This window comes from Lolium rigidum, chromosome 1 (assembly GCF_022539505.1).
Source record: "Lolium rigidum isolate FL_2022 chromosome 1, APGP_CSIRO_Lrig_0.1, whole genome shotgun sequence".
Taxonomy (NCBI): Eukaryota; Viridiplantae; Streptophyta; class Magnoliopsida; order Poales; family Poaceae; genus Lolium; species Lolium rigidum.
The window spans coordinates 313981151-314003321 of record NC_061508.1 but is presented as its reverse complement, the minus strand read 5'-3'; the positions used below and the strand labels follow the sequence as shown (position 1 = coordinate 314003321).

The 22171-nt window shown below is 46.3% G+C and overlaps 3 protein-coding genes and 2 pseudogenes across 3 annotated transcripts; all 5 read left to right on the top strand.

The window, feature by feature from the left end:
* Positions 1-524: 524 nt before the first annotated feature.
* LOC124684178 lies at positions 525-2529 on the top strand (annotated as a pseudogene).
* A 1120-nt stretch (positions 2530-3649) lies between these two features.
* On the top strand, positions 3650-7554 carry LOC124661655 (annotated as a pseudogene).
* A 1242-nt stretch (positions 7555-8796) lies between these two features.
* Positions 8797-10913, top strand: LOC124684176 (probable cation transporter HKT9). Its single transcript, XM_047218558.1, has 3 exons — positions 8797-10010; positions 10088-10318; positions 10429-10913. Exons 1-3 carry the CDS (start codon positions 8899-8901, stop codon positions 10613-10615), a joined length of 1530 nt encoding a protein of 509 aa, XP_047074514.1. The 5' UTR covers positions 8797-8898; the 3' UTR covers positions 10616-10913.
* A 522-nt stretch (positions 10914-11435) lies between these two features.
* Positions 11436-12691, top strand: LOC124684175 (60S acidic ribosomal protein P3-like). Its single transcript, XM_047218556.1, has 2 exons — positions 11436-11670; positions 12353-12691. Exons 1-2 carry the CDS (start codon positions 11473-11475, stop codon positions 12512-12514), a joined length of 360 nt encoding a protein of 119 aa, XP_047074512.1. The 5' UTR covers positions 11436-11472; the 3' UTR covers positions 12515-12691.
* A 6010-nt stretch (positions 12692-18701) lies between these two features.
* Positions 18702-20502, top strand: LOC124661647 (putative serpin-Z5). The gene is made up of 3 exons (XM_047199523.1): positions 18702-19100; positions 19510-20361; positions 20494-20502. The coding sequence occupies exons 1-3, from the start codon at positions 18702-18704 to the stop codon at positions 20500-20502; spliced, it is 1260 nt and encodes a 419-aa protein (XP_047055479.1).
* Positions 20503-22171: the final 1669 nt, after the last annotated feature.

Below are 22171 nucleotides of genomic sequence, written 5' to 3'. Positions count from 1 at the left end.
GCCGCGTGCAATTAAGTACTGATTGGACCACTTCTGTATCGCCACATTGCTAGAACTGCAGATTCACATGCACCCAACTCTAGTCCCGATTGGTCAACTTCATCATTTAAGATATACAATTTGAATCATTGTGAGAGCACATAGATAACTGCATTATTGTTAGTACACATAATTTACTGCATGATTGCAGAGGATATTGGATTTTTCTTCTTTCAAAATATAGGTAAGCACGCTACTGATTGACTGGGGAGGGTACACACGATTATTGCATTATTATGAGGGAACATAAATTATAGCATGATTGTGGATACTAATGGATTTTCTTCAAATTCATTGACTAATTGAAGCAAACATAATTGCATAAGTATTTAAATAATCACTGTCCTATGATTGAATTTTATAATCTGGAATCAATTTTCCAAATAGTACCGAGTCAACGGTGCATTGCACACTATAAGTAGAGCAACTATGAGACCAATCTTGGGGCATCCATGCATTCATTTGTCACACTCATACAAAGAATCATGGATCAGGTGAAGAGATTTTACCACGATTTCATCCATATCAAGCTGCATAACTTCAGTCGCATCAGCAGATGCGTTGTCGACTCGGTTCTTTTCCTCTACCGATTCGTTGCATTGCATGTTCATCCATTATGGATCCAACTCTCATATTTCCTTGCCATTGATATACTCGGTTCAGTCCTCTTGATGTCGCTGAAACCAAGCAACCCTGAGTTCAGCCCTCCTTTTATTGACATGCTATACTTGTCAACTTCTGCTCTCACAGTTTCCGGCCTTAGCACCATCAAAATGGAGGACCTCTCAAGCTCCCAGATTGTGGTCTTGACACTGCTCATGCTTGTAGGAGGGGAGATCTTTGTTTCGCTCCTAGGCCTCATGCTCGGAGTGAATCATCAAGACAACCAAGATCTTCCAAGCGTGAAGATCAGCTCAGTTCCCGTTGAACTTGAAGCTATAGATGGTGATGATTTTCCGCTTGACGAAGCAGCTCATTCAAATCCACCTAAGAGTTCTGAAGAGTTTAAGAGGAGAAGGTCTGTCAAGCGCTTAGGATATGTGGTCTTTGGGTACTTTTCTCGTGATCCATGTCGTGGGCTTTCTGCTGGTTCTTCCGTATATAACTCGTGTGCCAAGTGCAAGCGCGCCATCGAACAAGAAAGGGATCAACATCGTGCTCTTCTCAATGTCGATCACCGTCGCCTCCTTTGCTAATGCGGGGCTCGTGCCGACGAATGAGAACATGGTCATCTTCTCAAAGAATCCAGGCCTCTTGCTACCGCTCGGTGGCCAGATTCTCGCGAGCAACACACTCGTTCCCTCTTTTCCCGAGGATGCCGGTATGGTTCCTAGGGAGGCCGACAAAGGTGAAGGATCTCGCGGCTCATGATCAAGAACCCCGAGGAGATGCATTTTGGTAGTTTGCTTCCAAGGTTGCCAACCGTGTTTCTATCCTCAACTGTCATTGGCTCGGTAGCGCCTGCCGCCACATTGTTCTGCGCCGTTGACTGGAATTCTTCGATGTTTGATGGGCTCAGCTCTTATCGAAGACTCGTCAATGCATTCTTCATGGTGGTGAATGCGAGGCACTCGTGGGAGAATTCCATCGATTGCTCGCTCATGCCCCCGCCATTGTAGTACTATTCATCATCATGATGTAAGTTCATGACTGCATGACACCTCATTGATTAATGTTTCATGTCACTTGACTAGTATACAACTTGGTTTAGAATATCACGATACATGTCTGACATTTTTTTTTTTGGTTTCAGGTATTTGCCATCAACAGCAACATTTGCACCATCCAATGGAGATACTAAAACCACCAATGAGAACACGAAAGGCAGTAGATGGTCATTTGTGCAGAACTTCGTCTTTTCACCGCTTGGGTGTAATGCAATCTTTGTGATAGTTGCTCGCATCACCGAAAGGAGAAGGCTCGGAAACGATCCACTCAACTTCTCCACCTTGAACATGATATTCGAGGTCATCAGGTGTGTTCCTCTTTGTTCCTTCATATGATCAAAATCCTTCCATTACTCAGTAAGGCTACCATAGAGTAAAGGTAAAGGGAAATTGCAGCATAACAAAAGAATTAACTTAATTCATAAATAGAGCAACTTGTGTTTGCAAGAGCTAAACACAACACTAGACAAAACTATGTTAGGAGATAAGATCTAACTCATAAATGCCTCTGAGTAAGGAGAATAATTTTGTAAGCTTTATTTTGCAGCGCATATGCCAACGCAGGGTTATCCACTGGTTACGCTTGTTCAAGGCTACATCAGCTGCACCCAGAGATCATCTGCCAGGACAACCCATACAGCTTTTCTGGATGGTGGAGCGATGGAGGAAAGTCTCTGCTGGTCTTGGTCATGCTTTATGGCAGACTTAAGGCCTTCAGTATGGGCACTGGTAAATCTTGGAAGGTGGCACACAGCTGAACAACACTACTTGCAAAAGCATGTGTATTGGATCATTATAACCATTGTCAGCATACTGCCTGAAGATTCAGGTTTCTAGTTGGATCATAGTAGATAAATATACATATCTGTTCGTCCATGTTGCACCTGCAACAGAAAACACATTTGTTTCCACCACTCAAATGTGCTTTGATCTTTATGTTAGCAGTCAAAATCAAGAAATCAATGCAACTAAAGCAATGAGCCATCTGTCCTCATGTTGATGTAAGAGCAGGGTGAATTTTTTGCATGTTGCAGTGGAAAGACACAAATTATTATGCTTATTGTTGGAGTGAGCGGTTTAATATTGTTACACAATTTACAAAGTAAGTGACGGAAACACTCACACCCATGCGTGAGTGTACAAAAGTATTTCCCCAAAGTAAATATAGTTGGTTTTCACACCATGTACACACACACGGTGACAATGTTGTCCTGTTGTTCTAGTAAACAGAAATTCCAAGAGAAAGTCAAAAAAGGTTTATGGAAATTGAAAGCCTAAACTGGCATGATAATAATGAACAATATCTCTGTATACTTTGTTGAGGCATCAGGACAGCGTGCCATAAAGTTAATCAACCTTCTTGATGGGCAAGCCGACCAGGTGAGCTAACATGAAGGTTCAGCTACCCACTAATTCTAAATTACTTAGTGATGTGAATATGTGATGAGGATATGAATCCACGTGAAGAAATAATTGTAGTAACAAAACATTAAAGATTGAAAGGCCACCTGAGAAGCTAAAGCCACAACAAATGTGCAAATCATGCAAGGGATAGAGCTATTGAGTTCAGTGAACCTTCTCTAGTGTCGTCTTCCAAACTGAGACGAATTCATTAGCATCTTTTGATCAGACATCTACTGACTTTACCTCAAGTTTTAAATCAAGCAACACCTCTCCATTCGAGCAAAAAAATGAAGTGTGTTGGCCCTAAGAGAAGTCCTAACCATATGCACCAGGACAACCTTTGGTATCATCCTACCTCCTCAGCACAGGATCAATCAAGATGTAACCGTGTCCTGGATTTACGATTCATGGCTAGCAAAGAAGTAACTAGGAAGTGACTAACTGAGGAAGGTTATGATGCATTATCATAGATAAGAATCATATGATCAAATTATCCTCAGAGGCATGAATGCTTTTGTGTCACACGCATATATAGCACCATGGATCGGGCGAGAAGATTTTACCATGATTTCATCCATGTCAAGATTTCATCCATATCAAGCTGCATAGCTTCAGTCATCTCAGAAGACATGTTGTCGATTCGATCATTCCCGTCTATCAACTCCTTACACTGCATATTCATCCATTTTGGATCCAACTCTCATATTTCATTGCCATTGCTATAATCGGTTCAGTCCTTTTGATGTCGCTAAAACCAAGCAACACTGAGTTCAGCCCTCCTTATATTGACATGCTATAAGTGTCAACTTCTGCTCTAACAGTTTCCGGGCTAAGCACCGTCGAAATGGAGGACCCCTCGAGCTCCCAGATTGTTGTCCTAACACTGTTCATGCTTGTAGGAGGGGAGATCTTTGTTTCGCTCTTAGGCCTCATGCTCAGAGTGAATCATCAAGACAACCAAGATCTTCCAAGTGTGAAGATCAGCTCAGTTTCCGTTGAGCTTGAAGCTATAGACAGTGTGGCACTCTGATGATTTTCCGCTTGACGAAGCAGCTCATGCAATTCCACCTAAGTGTTCTGAAGAGTTTAAGAGGAGAAAGTCCATCAAGCGCTTAGGATATGTGGTCTTTGGATACTTTTCTGTGATCCATGTCCTGGGCTTTCTGCTGGTTCTTCCGTATATAACTCGTGTGCCAACTGCAAGCGCGCCACTGAACAAGAAAGGGATCAACGTCGTGCTCTTCTCAATGTCGGCACCATAGCCTACTTTGCAAATGCAGGACTTGTGCCGATGAATGAGAACATGGCCATCTTCTTGAAGAATTCAGGCCTCTTGCTGCTGCTGAGTGGCCAGATTCTCGCTGGCAACACATTGTTCCCTCTCTTCCTGAGGCTACTGGTATGTTTCCTGGGGGACAATGGTAAAGAACCCTGAGAAGATGCACTTTGGTAATTAGCTTCCAAGGGTACCAACTGTGTTTCTCTCCTCGACGATCTTTGGCATGGTAGCAGTCGCCACCACACTGTTCTGCGCTGTTGACTGGAATTCGTCAGTGTTTGATGGGCTCAGTTCTTATCAAAGGATTGTCAATGCATTCTTCATGGCCGTGAATGCAAGGCACGCAGGGAGAACTCCATCGACTGCTCGCTCATGTCCCCTCCTATTCTAGTACTATTCATTTTAATGATGTACGTTCATGACATCATGGCACATCAGTAATTGATGTTTCATGTCTATAATACTTGATTTAGAATCTCATCAGACATGTCTTTTGCGTTTTCTTGAAAAAAAAAAGAATCTCATCATGCATGTCTGAGAAATTACCTTTTGGTCTTGTCTTAGGTCTTTGCCATCATCAGCAACATTTGCAGCACCCATGGGAGATACTAAAACCACTGGGACAGCGCTAAATGCAAAGTAGGATGACTGGTGCAGAACTTGGCATTTTCACCACCCATCTGTAACATTGTCTTTGTGACAGTTGTCTGCGTCACCGACCGGAGAAGACTCAGAAATGATCCGCTCAACTTCTCCACCTTGAACATGATCTTCGAGGTCATCATGTGTGTTATTGTTTGATATGATCAAATCCTTTATTACTCTGCCGATTAGAAAAAAAAAATACGGTTGAATTGTTGAGTGTGAGCGCCCCCCTCCCTAGGGTTAGGCTCTCGCGCCGCCGCCCCCAGGCGCGCCCCTCCCTCCACCCTCCCCCTCGCCGCCGCCGGAGGACCCGCCGGGCAAAGCCTTGGTGGCGACGGTGGCGGCGGGGGCCTCTCCCCCAGGCGGCGGCTCCCCTTCCTCGCGGCGGCGGCGTTCTTCGGTGGGGATTCGGCGGCGGCGTTCTTCGGTGGGGATTCGGCGGCGGCGTGGTGGCGCGGCCCTCCCCGGCGAGTTCGGCGCCTCGGTGGTGACGAGGGGATCAGCCCCTCCGGCCGGGGCGGCCCCGCAGCCGGCGCCGGCAGCCTCGGGTCCGTTGGTGGCCATGGCCATGGGCGGGTCTCGCGGGGCCGAGGCGGTTGCCGCAGCCGGCGTGGCGGCGCTAGCTGCTGCTGCCGGGTGGCATGGTGGTCTCGCGGTTGCGTGCTAGTTGGCCGAGGCCCCGGCGTCGGATGCGGGATTGGGTCCCCGATCTGGCCGGCGGCTGTTGCCGGTGGTGGGCACAACCCTTGCCACCGTCGATGTTCCTCTTCTCCGGGTGGTGGTGGCTAAAGCCAGCGGCTTTCATCCTCATCCCCTATCTGCTCCAGCCGCATCGGGGTTGCGGTGTATGGCCGGGCGAAAGTCCTGCTCGGTGGTGGCCGATGCTGATCACGGCGACGCCTGCGAGCGCCGTTACCTTGCTGAAGGCGTGGTCGTGGCCTTCACCGTGCCTTCCTTTACCTCTGATGCCAGGGGAAACCCTAGGTCAGGCGCCAAGGTGTCGTTATCTTCTTGAAGACGTCGTCCAGGCCATCGAGGAGGGATCGATGCGGCTTTCGAAGTTTGGGGTTGGTGATGTGCTGCAGGTGGTGGCCGCGGCCCAAGGCTTGCGCTTCCGGGGCGCTATGTACGACATGGCAGATGCTCCGTTCGATGTTTTCCCCAAGTCCGTCAAGACCCTGCCTTCTTCTCGCCGACTCCTCTAGGCGCATGAGGGGAGGTACGTTGGTCTGGGTTGCCTTGGAGCTGAGATCGAGTCGGTGTTGTCTTGCTTGGTTCGCGACGCAGTCCTGAAGCCTTGTGCTCCTCTTCTCGCCATTCGTGGCAGAATGTTGGGCAAGAAGAGTTGTTTATCATCTGGTGTGTTCAGGGTTTGTTGTTTGCCGCTTGGCGTTGTATCGTGGTGTAGCGTTGTATCGTGGAGTGGAGTTGTAGCCTTCTTGGCTTTGTACCGGCCGTCTTGGCCTTTCTTCTATGCGATTGATACACCTTCCAGGGTGTATTCTCGAAAAAAAGAAAAAAAAATACAGTAAGGCAATGGTAGCATAGGTTAAAGGTAAATGATAATTCCAGCAAAACAGAATAATGAACTTAATTCACAAACAAAGCACCTCGTGCTTGCAAGAGCTGCACCACACTAAGCTAACCTATCTTACGAGTTGTAATATAATCTAACTCATGAATGCCACTTTAGTGGGGGGAATAATTGTGCGTGCTTTATTTTTCAGTGCATATGGCAACACAGGGCTATCCACTGGTTACAGCTGCTCTAGACTGCAGCAGATACACCCTGAGAGCATCTGCCAGGACAGGCAGCTTTTCCGGATGGTGAAGTGATGGATGAAAGTATGTGCTGGTCTTGGTCATGCTCTGTGGAAGGCTCAAGGTCTTCACTATGGCCACTGGTAAATGTTGGAAAATACGGTACAGCTGTTCAAGACTACTTCGAAAGGCAAGTGTATCAAATTAGTATAACTATCGTTAGCGTACTTCCTGAAGTTCAGGCTTCTAGTTGGATCATAGTGGATACAAATACATATATATTCCACCAAACAAATCTGATTCGAACTTTATGCTAGCAGTCAACATCAAGAAATCAATGCAACTAAACATTGAGCCATTTGTCCACATGTTAATGTAAGATGTAACAAGGTGAATCCTCTGCGCGTTGCAGCGGAAAGACAAAAAAATTATGCTTATTGTTGGAGGGACGGGGTTAATACTATGACATACAATTAATAATACAAATAAAATAGTTGGTTTTGACATCATGGGCACACCCTGGCAATGTTGCCTTGTTGTAGTAAATATAAATATGATGGGAAACAAAAATAAGGTTAGCAAATAATGGAAATTTAAAGACTAAACTGTATGAAAATACTGAACAATAACCCTATCTAGTTTGTCCAGGTATCATGGGCGTTTTTGAGGGCGCCCGGCCATCAATCCCACTCCTACTCTCCACGATTAAGGATGAGATTAGCTCATGGGCAAAGGCTGGTGCTAGGGGACTACGTGTAGTTCTGCCATCCACCTGGGATGTGCACTGATGTATCACCTGTATCGTGTAAACCTGCCTCTTAGGAGGTTGTAAACCTATTCTATCTTTTCAATGAAATGAAGCGCAAAGGTCCTTTGCGTTTTCTCGAAAAGTTTGTCCAGGTATCAGGGCAATGTTCCGTAAGTTAATTGACCTTGTTGATGGGCCGGTTGACCAGCTGAGCTAACATTAAGATGCAGCTACCAAATCTGAGTATTGCACTAATGTTAAATTATTTAGTGATGTGAACATGTGATGAGCATCTGAATTAAAAGAACACCCATCATGCAAACGGAAAATGGATGGCCACTAGAGAAGCCAAAGTCACAAAAAACGCGCAAATCGCCAAATCATGCAAAGGAATAGGGCATCTTCTGTTCAGTCACATTTACAGGTTTCACCTAGAGTTTTCAGTCGAGCAACACCTCTCCATTCAAGCAAAAAATTATGTTGCCCCAAAGTGAAGTCCTAGCCATATGCAGTAGATTAACCTTGACTCATCCTATCTCCTCAGCGCAGGACAAATCAAGATGTAACCACATCTTAGATTTACGATACCATGGTTAGTAAGGAACTAACTAGGAAGCTAACTGAGGAAGGTTCTTGTCCACTTGTGTCTGTATATTTCCCTTGAAGCATGGCATTGGAATACTTCCTGGCCATGTGTTTGATTACAGCTAAACATGCTCTGTGTCATTGTTTTATAGCAGCTGCAATCGCTTTCCGACTCATTATTGCTGGACATCTTCAAGGGAAGAGCCAAATGCAAAGCACCAAAATAGTTCTATACATGCATATTCTTGGTTACAATGCAAGCTTCAGAGATTCTTTTACATCCATTTAAAAAACAAAGTATATACAATAACTTCCAGGCAATTCCACTACCAACACTTGCGAGCTGTTACACCACCTGATCAAGGTTGCCCTCGGTGGCATGGCAATTGGCAAATTGCCTTCATACGTAAACAGCACTATCACTTGCCGACTCTCGTGAGCTGGTAATAGTTGCCTTTAGCAAAACGACAATTGGCAAAGGGTGGGACAAAAATTTAGCACGCATGCAAACTGTTCTTTCCTAAGGTCTAACGCTCGTTTGAGCATATTGCTGCATGCTCCGCACGCATAGCATTAAGTTCTGAAAGGCATCTTTATTCCATATTATTTTTTACGAAAGGCATCTCCAACCATATTGTTCATGTCTGCTTCTCCTCTAACTTCAACCAACGGGCTGTATATATACTCCCATCGATCACTTGTCACTAGTAGTTGCCTGCTGAATCAAGGCACATACAGCAAAGAGACAGAGGCACCGCCATCTAACTCCAATGCCTATCCAGCTGAATGTCATTGTTAGTTCTGCAAGACATGCCATCCATTCATCTGTGTTCATTTTTCAGTTCATTGCTTTCCATTTTAGCCCCCTTTTGATTCACTTGTCCTATTTTGTTATCATTGATGTGCTTGGTTTTGTTGCCTTGATGGCGCTGAAGCCAAGTAACCTCGACTACAGTCCTCGCCATGTCGACATGTTTTTCCTCTCAACATCCGCAGTCACAGTTACAGGATTAGCTACCATCAAAATGGAGGATCTTTCTAGCTCCCAAATAGTGGTCCTAACTATCTTGATGTTCTTAGGCAGTGAGATGTTTGTTTCCTTGCTTGGCCTTGTTCTTGAGTGGGGCAAGCAAAACAAGCATGATCCTGAAGACAGTAGAGTGAGATCAGTTACCAACCGCGACGAGTCGCGGGTAGAAGAGGCAATCCCGGCAACACCATCAACAAATTCCAATGGGCTCGAGAAGAGTTGCCTCAAATACTTAGGGTTTGTCCTCCTGTCCTACATGGTCATGATTCTTCTTGTAGGTTCTCTACTGGTGTACTTGTATATAGCAAATGTTTCAAGTGCAAGAGCTGTGCTATCAAGGAAAACTATCAACACAGCGCTCTTCTCGATATCAGTCACTGTGTCTTCTTTCACCAATGGAGGGTTGATTCCGACGAATGAAAGCATGGCAGTGTTCGCCTCGAACCAGGGCCTCCTCCTGCTACTCACTGGTCAAATTCTTGCAGGCAATATTCTGCTTCCTGTGTTTCTCAGGCTGGTGGTATGGACATTAAAAGGACTAGGAATAACTAGAGCTGGAACTGCTGAGTTTAAGCTCATGATGAACAACCCAAGGACAATAGTTTTGAACAACCTGCTGCCTAACCTGCAGACAGTATTATTCCTTGGAGCCACAGTTGCTGCCCTTGTAGCCACGGCAGTCACACTCTTCTGCTGCTTGAACTGGGATTCTGCAGTGTTTGCGGGGCTCACCCCAAATCAGAAGATCACCAATGCATTTTTCATGGCAGTGAATGCAATGCAGGCAGGAGAGAACTCCATCGACTGCTCCCTCATCGCGCCTGCAGCTTTAGTATTGTTCATCACTATGATGTCAGTTCTGCACTCTAAGCTCTTGTCTTCAGGCAAACAGCAGCATAAACAGTTTACTGATATGTGTACATTTTCAGGTACATTCCAGCCTCTACAACATTTTTCTCGGTGCAACATGATCACGAGAGAGGTGGCAAAGAACACAAGGATGGACCAGCGAAGAGAAGCCTAAGGCTGAATAACATGTTGTTTTCACCGCTCACCTGCAATGCCGCACTGATAATGCTCGTCTGCATCACCGAGAGGAGATCCCTCTTCAGAGACCCTCTCAATTTCTCCACATTCAATATGATATTCGAGGTGATAAGGTAATCAACCGGACATATCAAAATCTGCTGAAACATTTTTCTCAGAGGGTCTGAAATGCATGCGTGACATACTCGAAAATTTACCACCTGGCTGTTTGTTGCGCCTGCAGTGCATATGGGAATGTGGGGCTGTCCACCGGCTACAGCTGCTCGAGGCTGCCGCACCTGGAGAAGGAGAGCATCTGCCAAGACAAGCCGTACAGCTTCTCGGGGTGGTGGAGCGACCAAGGGAAAGTGGTTCTTGTTCTGGTGATGTTCTATGGGAGGCTCAAAGGGTTCCACAAGCGCAGGAGCTAGTTTATTGAGCCAATGGCAGATCGGCTGGCCCTTATTTTTCTTTTCACAATTTCTTCATCCTGGTGATGTTCTATGGGATCTAATATGAACCTATGAGTTTGTAAACATCTTGAAATTTTCTCAAAATATTCAGTGTACTCCAAAATGTTAATTCAGATACATTTACAAAACTTTAGGAGGAAAAAAATATGGTCACATGTTGTAGAATGTACAGAACAAACAGATGGCTATTGTATAACTTAATCTCTCTTGTTTTACTACAGTACACAAATGATGATATGTATTCATGGATTTTTTTGGGGTACGGTGCCTAAATTCACATGAACCCAATGTTCACAAAATCTACTTTAGGAGAGAGATAAGCTTAGTACGTACCCCGGGTAGCGGGCGCTGAGGCCGCCGAGCTTGAGACGCTTGGCACCACGCCGGAGCTCTCGCGTGGCGGCCGCGGCGATGCTCCTAGCAGAGCACCCGAAGCGGCTCCTGTCCCGGCGGAGAAAGCCACCGCAGCTTCTGCCCCGGCGAAGATAGATATGCCGGTCGAGTGGCGACGGACAAGCAGGCCAGGCGGGGCGGCGGCGGCGGCGTTACGGTCGCCGGCCGCCGCTTCGGCAAGCGGGGCGGCATTCCGGGCGTCGGCGTGAGAAACCTTTCAGTAGTGGTTATGTCGATCCGGCCCAATAAGCCTTACAATTGAGGCCCATTTTTGTTAACACGGCCCAGTAGTTGCCATCCCCGCCACTACTACATAAGCCCGCCCCCGAGCTAGGGTTTGCGTCTCTTGCATCCACCCATCACCAACCTCCAAACCCCTCCGCCGCCGCCGCCGCCGCCGCCGCCAGCCCCAGACCGCAGCCATGGGCGTGTTCACCTTCGTGTGCCGCAAGTCCGGCGGCGAGTGGGAGGCCAAGCAGCACAAGGGCGAGCTCGAGGGCTCCGCGGCCTCCACGTACGACCTGGAGCGCCAGCTCGTCTCCGCCGCCTACGCCAAGGACCCGTGCGGCGGCGTCCAGTCCTCCTTCACCATGGTCTCCCCCGACTCCGCCGTCTGCCAGGTCCGGAACTCCCTCCCGCGCTTACTGTCTTGTGCTGCGTCCTACTGATCTAGCTAGCTGCTCTTGTACTGCGCTGTGGGCTTCCTCCGATCCATGAGCTCTGATGAGTAATCATTCTAGTGCTTTTTGTTAGATCTGAATAGCGTGCTCCTCTTGTTTGAGTTTGTGAATTCAATAACGCAATTTTGTATGTGATCTATCTTCATGTACGGAGTAGCTATCAGTAAATTGATTCACGTTCATTTGTTTGATTGTGCTGTGTTGATAAGTCGGTTGATATGTACCGACAGCACATCTTACATCACCTGGTGGATGAATTATTTCTGTAGATTTTGGAAGAAAGTTCTTATGGTTTTTTGTTTCATGAAGCAGTAGTTTTTGTTCAGCGATGCATTTATTATGTTAGTGGTGGAAAAATTGTTCATTTTCTTGTGATCTGAAAAGTTGCTAGCATCTTAAGCTCCACTTTTTGTAAACCACCTTCTGGTTCTTGGAGACCTGATTGCCATTAGTTGTAACCTTGTAGGGGTCAGTCCTAGTGATCTTTCTTCATGTATTGTGGTACTGAACCCAGCTAAGATTTTGTAGTAGCTGATAGCTGATTGCCACAAGCGATGTCAGCTACTTGCATCTTCATTCTTCAACGAAATTTTCTGTAATACTGATCTGAAATTTGATGCAGGTGATCATTGGAGCTGCTGCTGCTGGTCCGGCAGTCGCTTCTGCTGGTGGTGCTGCTGCATCAGGTGGAGGTGCCGCTGAGGCCCCAAAGGCTGAGGAGAAGAAGAAGGAAGAGGAGAAGGAGGAGAGCGAGGACGACCTTGGCTTCTCTCTCTTTGATTAGATCTTGTTTTCTATATTGCATTGCCCCACGAGTTATGCCATGGTCGTATTGCAGTATTTTTGGGTTGTGAACTTGCCTAGTTGACTGTTAAGAGATCTATGTTGTCACTCTTCCGTTCATGTGAGGATTGGTTATGTTATTCAGCATCAAAATATCCAGCCACTGCTTTTGATCTCACTAGCGTAGTTTCTGTGTTGCATCCATGTATTGCTTGTTTCTTGTTTGGCTTAAATCAGTGGTGCAGAAAGCAAATTTTTGATGTCTTATTCTTTTGGCTGCTATTTTGGAATTTCTTCTGTCGTCACCTTCACCGAAATGTATCATCGGCGTTCTCTGGTGTTGGCACATTCCCATGGGTATCCCAAATCTTCTGCAAGACATTTTTTGTGTTCCATCCTGGGCTTAAATGAGTTAAAAACTTGAGTGACTGCTGTTCTACATTTGCTTGCAAATTGTGTAATCATATCTGCTGAAAAGATTTGGAGACACGTTATTGTAGCACAGATAAATGTGGAAACGTCTATAGGTACTCCAAAGCAATAACACGTAATCAGCACATATAGAATGGAGAAAAAAAAAGGGAAACCCAGCTTCTTCTACTTTTTTTTCGGAAATAATTTCTATATTAAGCTAGCAAGCCGCTTCATTAAAAACCTTCCAGTTCCCTTAGGTAATCATGGAAGGAAAAGAATGCGTCTAGTACTTGCTTCACCAACACAAAAGGTTATATCATGAAGTTACATCGTTTGCTAACTCAATCCATATACAATCTAGGGGGTCATCAATACAAACGACAGAGTGATACCCATTGGCATTAGCAGCTAACTTATGAACAATCTGATTACTTTTCCTTGAACAGTAACTAAAACACACCTTAACAAAACCCCTAGCTAGGAAAGCACACCTCAAAAATCGCTGCAGCCGCACCCGATGAATTACCATTGTCTTTCATAGTATCAATCACCTCTATGCAAACGGTCTCCACTTCAAGCTTGGTGCACCCAATATGACCCGCCAAGATCAAGCCATCCCGGACCGCCCTTGCCTCCGATGTAGAAGCATATTGATATGCTCAATACCACAGCTACTCCTGACCATAAAAGTCTCTTTCTCATCCCTTATCACTGCCCCCGTAGCACCAGAACAAGAATCCGGAGAGAAAGTTGCATCCACGTTTAATTTCACATAATCCTCCTTTGGCTTCTCCCACCCGAGACATCGATCCCTTACGTTCTTCTTCAAGGCACGCCAATAATTAAGTCCAATTGCAGCTATTGGCTGTGCCGATCTAGCAGGCTTCTGGACTTTTTCATCGGGAGCTATTTTCTTTCTCTCCCACCAAATGTACCAGCAAGCAATGGTAACTAGCTCTTTCATCCCAAGCTCTGGAATATGTGGCGTTTTCTTATCTACTTGTCTCAGCATGGCCTCAAAAGCCCCAGACCCCCCGCACGGTCTTCATTGCAAGCATCCAGAATGACATTTGCAATGTCCAAATTTTCCCATATCTCGAACACCCTTGGACACTTAAAAAACAGGTGTTGAGTATCCTCACAGTGAGCCAAGCAAACCGGGCATACACTGCTAGTAATTATGTGTCTATTGGCCAGAATTTCCTTACATGGAATTGCCCCATGCAAAAAGCGCCAAGCAAATATTTTCATCTTAGCTGGAATGCGAAGAGACCAACCATTGACCCAGACCGGGTTCACATTGGCCGACCCCTGCTGATAGTTCTTGGAACCTTCTCCCCATGTTGATGATCTCATTCCAAATGGTACGCTGAGCGAACCGAGAATATACCAGTCTTCGTAAAATTCCATGACACAAAGTCATCCATCATTCCAACCGAGAGTGGAATCCTTAATATTCTCATCACGTCCACACTCCGGAATATGGACCTAATCAAATCCTCGTCCCATGTTCTTGTTGCAGGATCAATAAGTTCGGATACTTTAGTGTACACTGTATTGCCTCGTGGAGTAATAATCTTCTTGGAACAGTCACTCGGTATCCAACAATCAGACCAAATATTGATGTTCGAACCGTCCCCAACTCTCCGGATATGACCTCTCTTCAGTGTTTGTAAACCAGCCCAAATACTCTGCCAAGAATAAGAGGACCCTTTTTCAGCTGAGCATTAAGAATATCTTCCGAATGGGTAGTATTTTGCTTTTAGAATCTGAGCACATAAGGAATCTGGCTCACACAGGAGCCTCCAACTATGTTTAGCTAACATAGCTAGGTTAAAACAATATAGATCTCAAATCCCATACCACCCTTCGCCTTCGGAACACACATCTTCCACCAAACAAATCAATGCATATGTTTCTGCTCATCATCATCTCCCCACCAGTAACGGGACATAGCATCTTGTATCCCTTTAATTACTTGTTTGGGCAGGTTGAAGACTGACATAGCATATGCGGGGATCGCCTGGATCACCGCTTTCAACATCACCTCCTTCCCACCATAGGATAACAACATCTCTTTGTACCCCGCCAGCCGAGCACATATTCTGTCAATAAGATGCAGGAAACAATCAGTTCTATCCATACCAATTAGAGGGGGAAGACCCAAGTATTTGTCCGTAATTGCTTCCGTCATAATATTCTACTCGGTGCACACTTCTTCTCTGGTCTCCACACGTGTACAAGGAATGAAAAGAATACTAGATTTCGCCTCACTCACCAACTGTCGTGAGGCAGTACAATAATCCTCCAGAATTTTTCGAAGGCACCTGGCGTTTCGTAAGTCTGCTCTCATAAGAATTAGAGAGTCATCATCAAATAGCAAATGAGAAACCGTTGGTGCCCCTCTACACACCTTAACACCCAGAATATTACCCGCCTCCTCTTCATCGTAAGAGGCTGGATAGTCCTTCAGCACACAAAAAAAATAAGTAAGGGGACAAGGGATCACCCTGTCATAGCCCCCTCGTTGGACTGAATTGTTCTGTCCTTTTACTATTAAATCGGACTTGGTATTTAACTGACCCAACGCAGGACATAATCAAATCAATCCAAACTTGGGCAAAACCAAATCTGGTAAGAATCTTCTGCAGGAAACTCCATTCAACTCGATCATAAGCCTTGAGCATATCCAACTTGATCGCGCAAGTACCGTATTTACCTTCCATCTTCCTCTTTATCGCATGGTAGCACTCAAAATCCACCAACACATTATCAGTGATCATCCGTCCAGGAACAAAAGCACTCTGCGTAGGTGAGATAATTTCAGGAAGAATTGCTTTTAGTCTTGCTGCGAGTACCTTTGAAATCACCTTATATAATACATTGCAAAGGCTAATCGGCCTATACTGAGAAATACTCTCTGGATTATCAACCTTGGGTATAAGCACGATGTTGGTATTGTTCCATCCTTCTGGTACAGCCCCAGAACTAATAGCGGTCATAACTTCATTTGTAAGCTCCTCCCCAATAAGGGTGTGTTCGGTTCCAGAATCCGGAGGAATGGGATGGAACCGTTCCGCACCTGGAGCCCGTTCTCGTGTTCGGTTCAGCAAAGGAACGGAACGAAGTGGTTCCCCAAAAGGGAATATTCCTCAAATATGCGGAACGGACTCGTCCGGCCGAATCGGCGGAATCGCGAGGAACGGCTCGCTAATGCCGAACTAATCCTCTCTCGCGCTCTCCCTCACGTAAACTCTCTCCCCTCTCTCTCACACGGTTCTTCTCCAACGACGCTGGCGGGGGCTAGCGACGCGGGGCGGCGGGGGCTAGCGGCGCGGCAGCCGGCGAGCAGATGCGGCGGCGCAGCGGCCAGCGAGCAGAGGCGGCCGCGCGGCGGCCGGCGAGCAGATGCGGCGGCGCAGCAGCCAGCCGAGCAGCAGGCGGCAGCGCGGCGGCCGGCGAGCAGCGGCGGCGGCCGGCCGGAGGCGAGCAGCGCCCAGCCCAGCGGCGAAGCAAGCGGCGGCCAGCAGAGGCAGCAAGCGGCGGCCGGCGAGCAGCGGCGGCGGCCGGCCGGAGGCGAGCAGCGCCCAGCCCGCGGCGGCAAGCGGCGGCCAGGCAGGGGCAGCAAGCGGCGGCCGGCAAGCAGAGGCGGCGGCCGGCCGGAGGCGAGCAGGCACCCAGCCCGTGGCAGCAAGCGGCGGCCAGGCAGGGGCAGCAAGCGGCGGCCAGGCACGAGCGGCGGCCTGAGTTGATTTTGCCCTGAGTTGACTTTGATTTGCAAAAAAATCATGTTTAGCTCATGTTAATTTTGATTTGGACAAATAAAATCATATTTAGGTCGTTCTGTTCCGCTGTAGAATCCCTGAACCGAACAGAAAACGGAACCATTCCATTCCTCAACTTTTTCTGAACCGAACACGGGGTCGGAACCATCCCATGCCATTGAAATGGAACCATTCCGTTCCATTCCTTCCGGTTCTCAAACCGAACACACCAAGACTCCAGTATCTTTTGTAGAAAATAGCGTGGAGACCGTCCGGACCTGGAGCTTTTAGATCCCCAATATTAAACAAGGCCTTCTTAACCTCCTCACGTGAATAGGGAGCACAAAGACTTGCATTCATATCTTCGGTGACACACTTTATCGAAAAATCTTCGGTGACACAAGGAGTCACCTTGTTAACAACCTCCTCGTCCGGATCCGTCACCTCCCTGGGAACCAAAGACTCAAAATAGTGATTAATATGCACTTCCAAGTGCTTCTCCTCTTCTATCCAACCTCCTCCTTCTTCCTTCAAGCGCTTTATCAAGTTCCTCTTCTTTCGAGCCGTCGCAAAATTGTGAAAAAAGAGGTGTTTCGATCCCCAGATTTCATCCAATTCGCCCTACTTCTTCTATCCTTTTTAATAAAAGGGCCATTTCAACGAAAAGTGTATTTGGCTCCTGGGTACCGGTGCTTCTGTTTAAAAAAAATCGAAAGTCATACATATTTATTTTAAAAATAAATCTGGACATTACAAGCGTGACAACTTTTGATATCAAATTCTTTATATTGTAGGCTACACAAAAAAGACAAAATCTGTTGAAATTTAATATTAGAAATATGCATACCCAGATTCACTTGTCATTTTTGTGTAGCCTAGAATATTTTGTATTTGAAATTAAAATTTTGCACGTTTACGAAATAATTTATTGGCTACACCATAATTTTTTAATGTTTTTTAAACACATAAATGTGATTTTTATTTTTTAAATGGCAGGAGCACGGGTGCCTAGGAGCCAAAGATCTATGTCCCCATTTCAATTAATAGATTAAATTTGGATATCGGTACCCTTTTTTCGCCTCCATGTCAAACGGGGATGGCACATGGTAGAGTGCTCTTGGATCCTTCATTCGATGAAGTGATCTCCTTCCTGATGTCGATGATGGTGTTGGAAGATAAGAATTGTCCCGCAATATTTGTTCCGGTTGTTTTTGAAAATGGTGACTCGTACTTCGGTCCATCACGATGGTTACCCTACTTTTTGACTCAAACTAATTCATTAAATATATTTATTACATTACTAAATTACTAAATTGTCTTATTTACGCTAAGATATTTATTACTATTTTTACTAAATATATATAAAAATTTCTCTACTAATATTGATTTTATATTGTAAATATTTATATTTTTAGTAACAATAGTTAAACTTAGAGTTGTCAATTTTTTGACGAAATTTATATGGCTTATTTACTTCTTTTTTGAAGTGGAGTACTTCTGTCTCTGCATCAATTGATGCACTCTTTATTAAAACAAATCACATCAAAGCAGTTATAGCGTAAGTATCACTAAGGAGCGTAAGAGTCTCAACATGGATAAACCACCTAAAAAAAGCTAGAAGAAAAAAAAGTGATGGCCATCATAATGTGAGCCTCTTCTCGGACTGCCAACTATAAAAATCCCGTGATTTTGCTCGTAGCACATCTTTGATCATATTTATGTAATGTGAAAATTATCCTACCTATTTCCACCCCTAAATAAATAAGAGATCAACATATGCACGGTAAAAGAAACACACTTTTTCTTTTGCAGATATCTAGTCTGCTCCATGATCAGACCGTGAGGAGTAGTATCTTTCCCTAACTCGAGCTACGGTTGGATCGGCCGTAATCCGTAACCGTAACGTATTCCGTCTCGGGCTCCTATGCTGGACTCTACAAGTATAGATCGCTCTCACATCGATCTTCCTACTAGGTCAACCTACGAAGACACCGTGGTCTCGATCTCACGATGGAGTCCACAGCGACCACCACCAAGCCGCTCGGCCCGACGGCGCTCGCCCTACGCCTCCTGGGCGAGCTTGCAGAAACGGGCGCGCACGGCAGCAACCTCATCTTCTCGCCGCTCTCCATCTACGCCGCGCTCGCCCTTACGGCCGCCGGCGCCCGAGGCGCCACCCTCCAGGAGTTCCTCGCTGTCCTCGGCGCGACATCCCGCGACGAGCTCGCCGAGACCGTGCGCGGCCTGGCGGAGCAGGCCCTCGCCGACCGCTCGCTCAAGGGCGGGCCGCGCGTGTCCTTCGCGTGCGGCGTGTGGCACGACCAGACCCGGCAGCTGAAGCCCGCCTTCCGCCGCGCCGCCGCCCAGGACTACAAGGCCGATACCCGCGCCGTCGACTTCCGGCAACAGGTCAGTCCGCACCCGCGCTCTTTCTCCATCTTGTCGTGTCCAAAGTAAGAAAATAAATCTCCAAGGGGCCGGCCAAGGATTTCGTGAAATAATGGGACAAGCTTTTCAAGTAAAATTTGAATTTCAAACTCAATAATGTTTAAACATCGTGTGAATATTAATGTTTAGGGAAGGAGCTAGGAATTCGAAAGATTCTGTACACATGAGTTGGGCATAGCTAGGGTTCGATCTAGCCGATGAAGAGCACATATATGATTTAGTCTAGACTAACCGAACAGCCCAAATTAAAACATAATTTAAATGAACTGATTTTTTTCCATGGCGAAACTCATTCACTCGTGTGGTGCCTTCTTGTGTTTCCCAAGTGATGACTCTAATCATTCGTTACGCCTACTTACCTGTGGTGCAGCCAGCAAAAGCCGTGAAACAAATCAACGCGTGGGCGGCCGCCGCAACCAACAACCTCATCGATTCGCTCCTCACCGACGGGCAAGTCTCCAGGCAGACCGACGTCATCGTCGCCAACGCCGTCTACTTCAAGGGCAGGTGGCAGGATCCTTTCCTCAAGGAGTACACCGTGGACGGCAAGTTCCACCGCCTCGACGGCAGCACCTTCGATGTGCCCTTCATGCGCAGCTGGGGGCGCGAGTACATCGCCTGCCACGACGGGTTCAAGGTGCTCCAGCTCCCGTACAAGCAAGGCATGCACGACCGCTTCTCGCCCCCGCCCAGATTCTCCATGTGTATCTTCCTCCCGGATGCCCGCGACGGTCTCGCGACCCTCATAAACACCATCGCATCGTCATCCAGCTCGGACTTCATGTGGGAGCACCTGCCGACGAGTCTCGTCAAGGTCGGAAAATTCCGGCTGCCCAGGTTCAAGCTAACCTTCTCGGGGGACATGTCCGCCGTTCTCCAGAGCCTGGGACTCCAGGCGGCGTTCGACGAGGAAGAAGCCGACCTGCACGACATGGCGGAGGGCGAAAGGCCGCTGGCTCTGCAGAGTATCGTCCACAAGGCTGTCATCGAGGTGAATGAGGACGGTACCGAGGCAGCGGCGGTCACCGGCTCCATGATGTGCGGCGCGAGCTCCGTGACGCATGCACCCGTGGATTTCGTCGCTGACCATCCGTTTGCCTTCTTTGTAATCGAGGAGAGGTCTGGTGCCATCGTCTTTGCTGGGACCGTCCTTGAACCATCTCCAACCGTGCCTGGCGAGAAGCGTCTTCGCCGCACCCGAGTGCACGCCAACAATGTTGATGTCAGACCAGTTCAGTGGCCAACCACAAACGAGAACGCCAACCAGGGCCAACCGTCACGTCTTCATCGCTGCTTAAGAAACATATTAATATGTGTTTTCATTTACTACTTTATACATTTTCTATTCTTTTAGAGAATGTGACGTACTTTGTTTATGCAGTCCCACTATATATTGTCATTATGTTGATCTAGAGAAGAATCGGTTCATAGTACAGAGCACATCATTGCATGTGAATATGTGATCCATGTGCCCGTGTCATCTAGCTAAACATTGGCCTTGCGTACTTGAAACGAAACGATGGGATGTATGCAATGGCAACTATTGTTTTTTCGATGTTAATGGCTGTCAAAGTGGTCCAGCTCCTTTTTAGGAGACTTTGAAAGTTTTTTTTTTTGAAATCATATCTCAATATATAAAACACATCAGCATGCCGCCTCATTAAAAACCTTCCAGTCCCCTTAGGTACCCTGGTAAGAAAAAGAGTGCGTTAAAAACTTGCTGGGTCCAAATCAATGCATCGTTACATCATCTACGAGGGTAGGCAAAATAAAGCTAGGGGGATCATCGTCCCAATTACAAGAGATTTTATCAATATAACCCTTCCTCGCTAGCTCGTGAGCCACTTTATTTGCTTCCCTCGGGCAGTGGACATAGGATACTTCACCTATAGATAATCCTAGATCAGTACTTTGAAAGTTGAATGGAAAGGAAGTTACATATGATGGACATGTATCCAGTCATAATGGAAAACCGGCTCTGAAAACCGCACAACAACATAGCCTAGTTGTACACACAGGGCTAATTACTTTTAGGAAAATTTATTGCGCGAACGTGACAACTCTGGGGTAACACCTGACATGATCCGTAAATCCGCCCCGATCGTAGCGAGCGGCCCGATTTCATCCACCAGTGACACCCTGTTGTATCAATTTCCGACTGGGTCACATGTTATGGCAGTCCATTACTTTTAGGTTCTCAAGCTAAGTGTCACTTGCTCCAAGGTCCCAGATCGTTTGTATTTGAGGCTATTTGGAAAGTTCAATGTCCAATTGATAAAATGTTTATTTATCTTGTAAACGAGAGAGATGGTTTTTTATTATCAAAGTTATTTCATGTGAGTGTATAATTGTCGTACCAGGCTGCAACTTTTTTGGTGAATGTAGCTCCAAATTAACAGGCCGGCCCGGTGGATGCAGAATTAAAAGTTTCCAACAAAGTAACTTACAAGATTATAAGTGTCATGGCAACTGAGCAAACATATAGTAGTAAAAAAAAGTTTGCACCACAAATTAATTGTATATAAGTTAATCTTTGAATGCGCTTGCATTTTCTCGAAGATCTCCAATCATGCAAGGGGTGTATAGGAATGACTCCTCTATGCACAATCTAGAACTGCCGTGGCTCAAGATTGTGCAACCTATGTATTGAACTTTTGAGCTATCCAAATGGTAAGCCACTGCTACAGTTGGCTCAATGATGAAGAAAGTGATCTCCTTGTAGGGGTGAAGTCCAAGTAACTGATTGTATGGACGACGGTATCCATAATCATCGTTGGTATCCAGAATATTATCTTCATCCGAGTTAAAATCAAAAGTCTCTCCCGCTAGCAATTTGTTATTGCCATATTCATCAAGAACATGCTTATTATCTAAGATCCAAGGTTTGCAGATTCCCTTCGTGAAGATGCAAGAAATTGATGGCTCAAAGTCAATATTATAGTTTAACACCCACTTTACCTGTCCGCCTGATTCACTCGGGGTCCAAATCCAAATTCGATCATTAACGACCTCTGCAAACAACACATTCTTCT

Bases quoted from the DNA above. Each gene is read 5' to 3' on its own strand.
- LOC124661647 (XM_047199523.1), top strand. From the start codon at position 18,702: ATGGAGTCCACAGCGACCACCACCAAGCCGCTCGGCCCGACGGCGCTC. The intron at 19,101-19,509 runs GTCAGTCCGCAC...CCTGTGGTGCAG, and splicing joins CCGTCGACTTCCGGCAACAG to CCAGCAAAAGCCGTGAAACA.
- LOC124684175 (XM_047218556.1), top strand. From the start codon at position 11,473: ATGGGCGTGTTCACCTTCGTGTGCCGCAAGTCCGGCGGCGAGTGGGAG. The intron at 11,671-12,352 runs GTCCGGAACTCC...AATTTGATGCAG, and splicing joins CCGACTCCGCCGTCTGCCAG to GTGATCATTGGAGCTGCTGC.
- LOC124684176 (XM_047218558.1), top strand. From the start codon at position 8,899: ATGCCTATCCAGCTGAATGTCATTGTTAGTTCTGCAAGACATGCCATC. The intron at 10,011-10,087 runs GTCAGTTCTGCA...GTACATTTTCAG, and splicing joins GTATTGTTCATCACTATGAT to GTACATTCCAGCCTCTACAA. The intron at 10,319-10,428 runs GTAATCAACCGG...TTGCGCCTGCAG, and splicing joins ATGATATTCGAGGTGATAAG to TGCATATGGGAATGTGGGGC.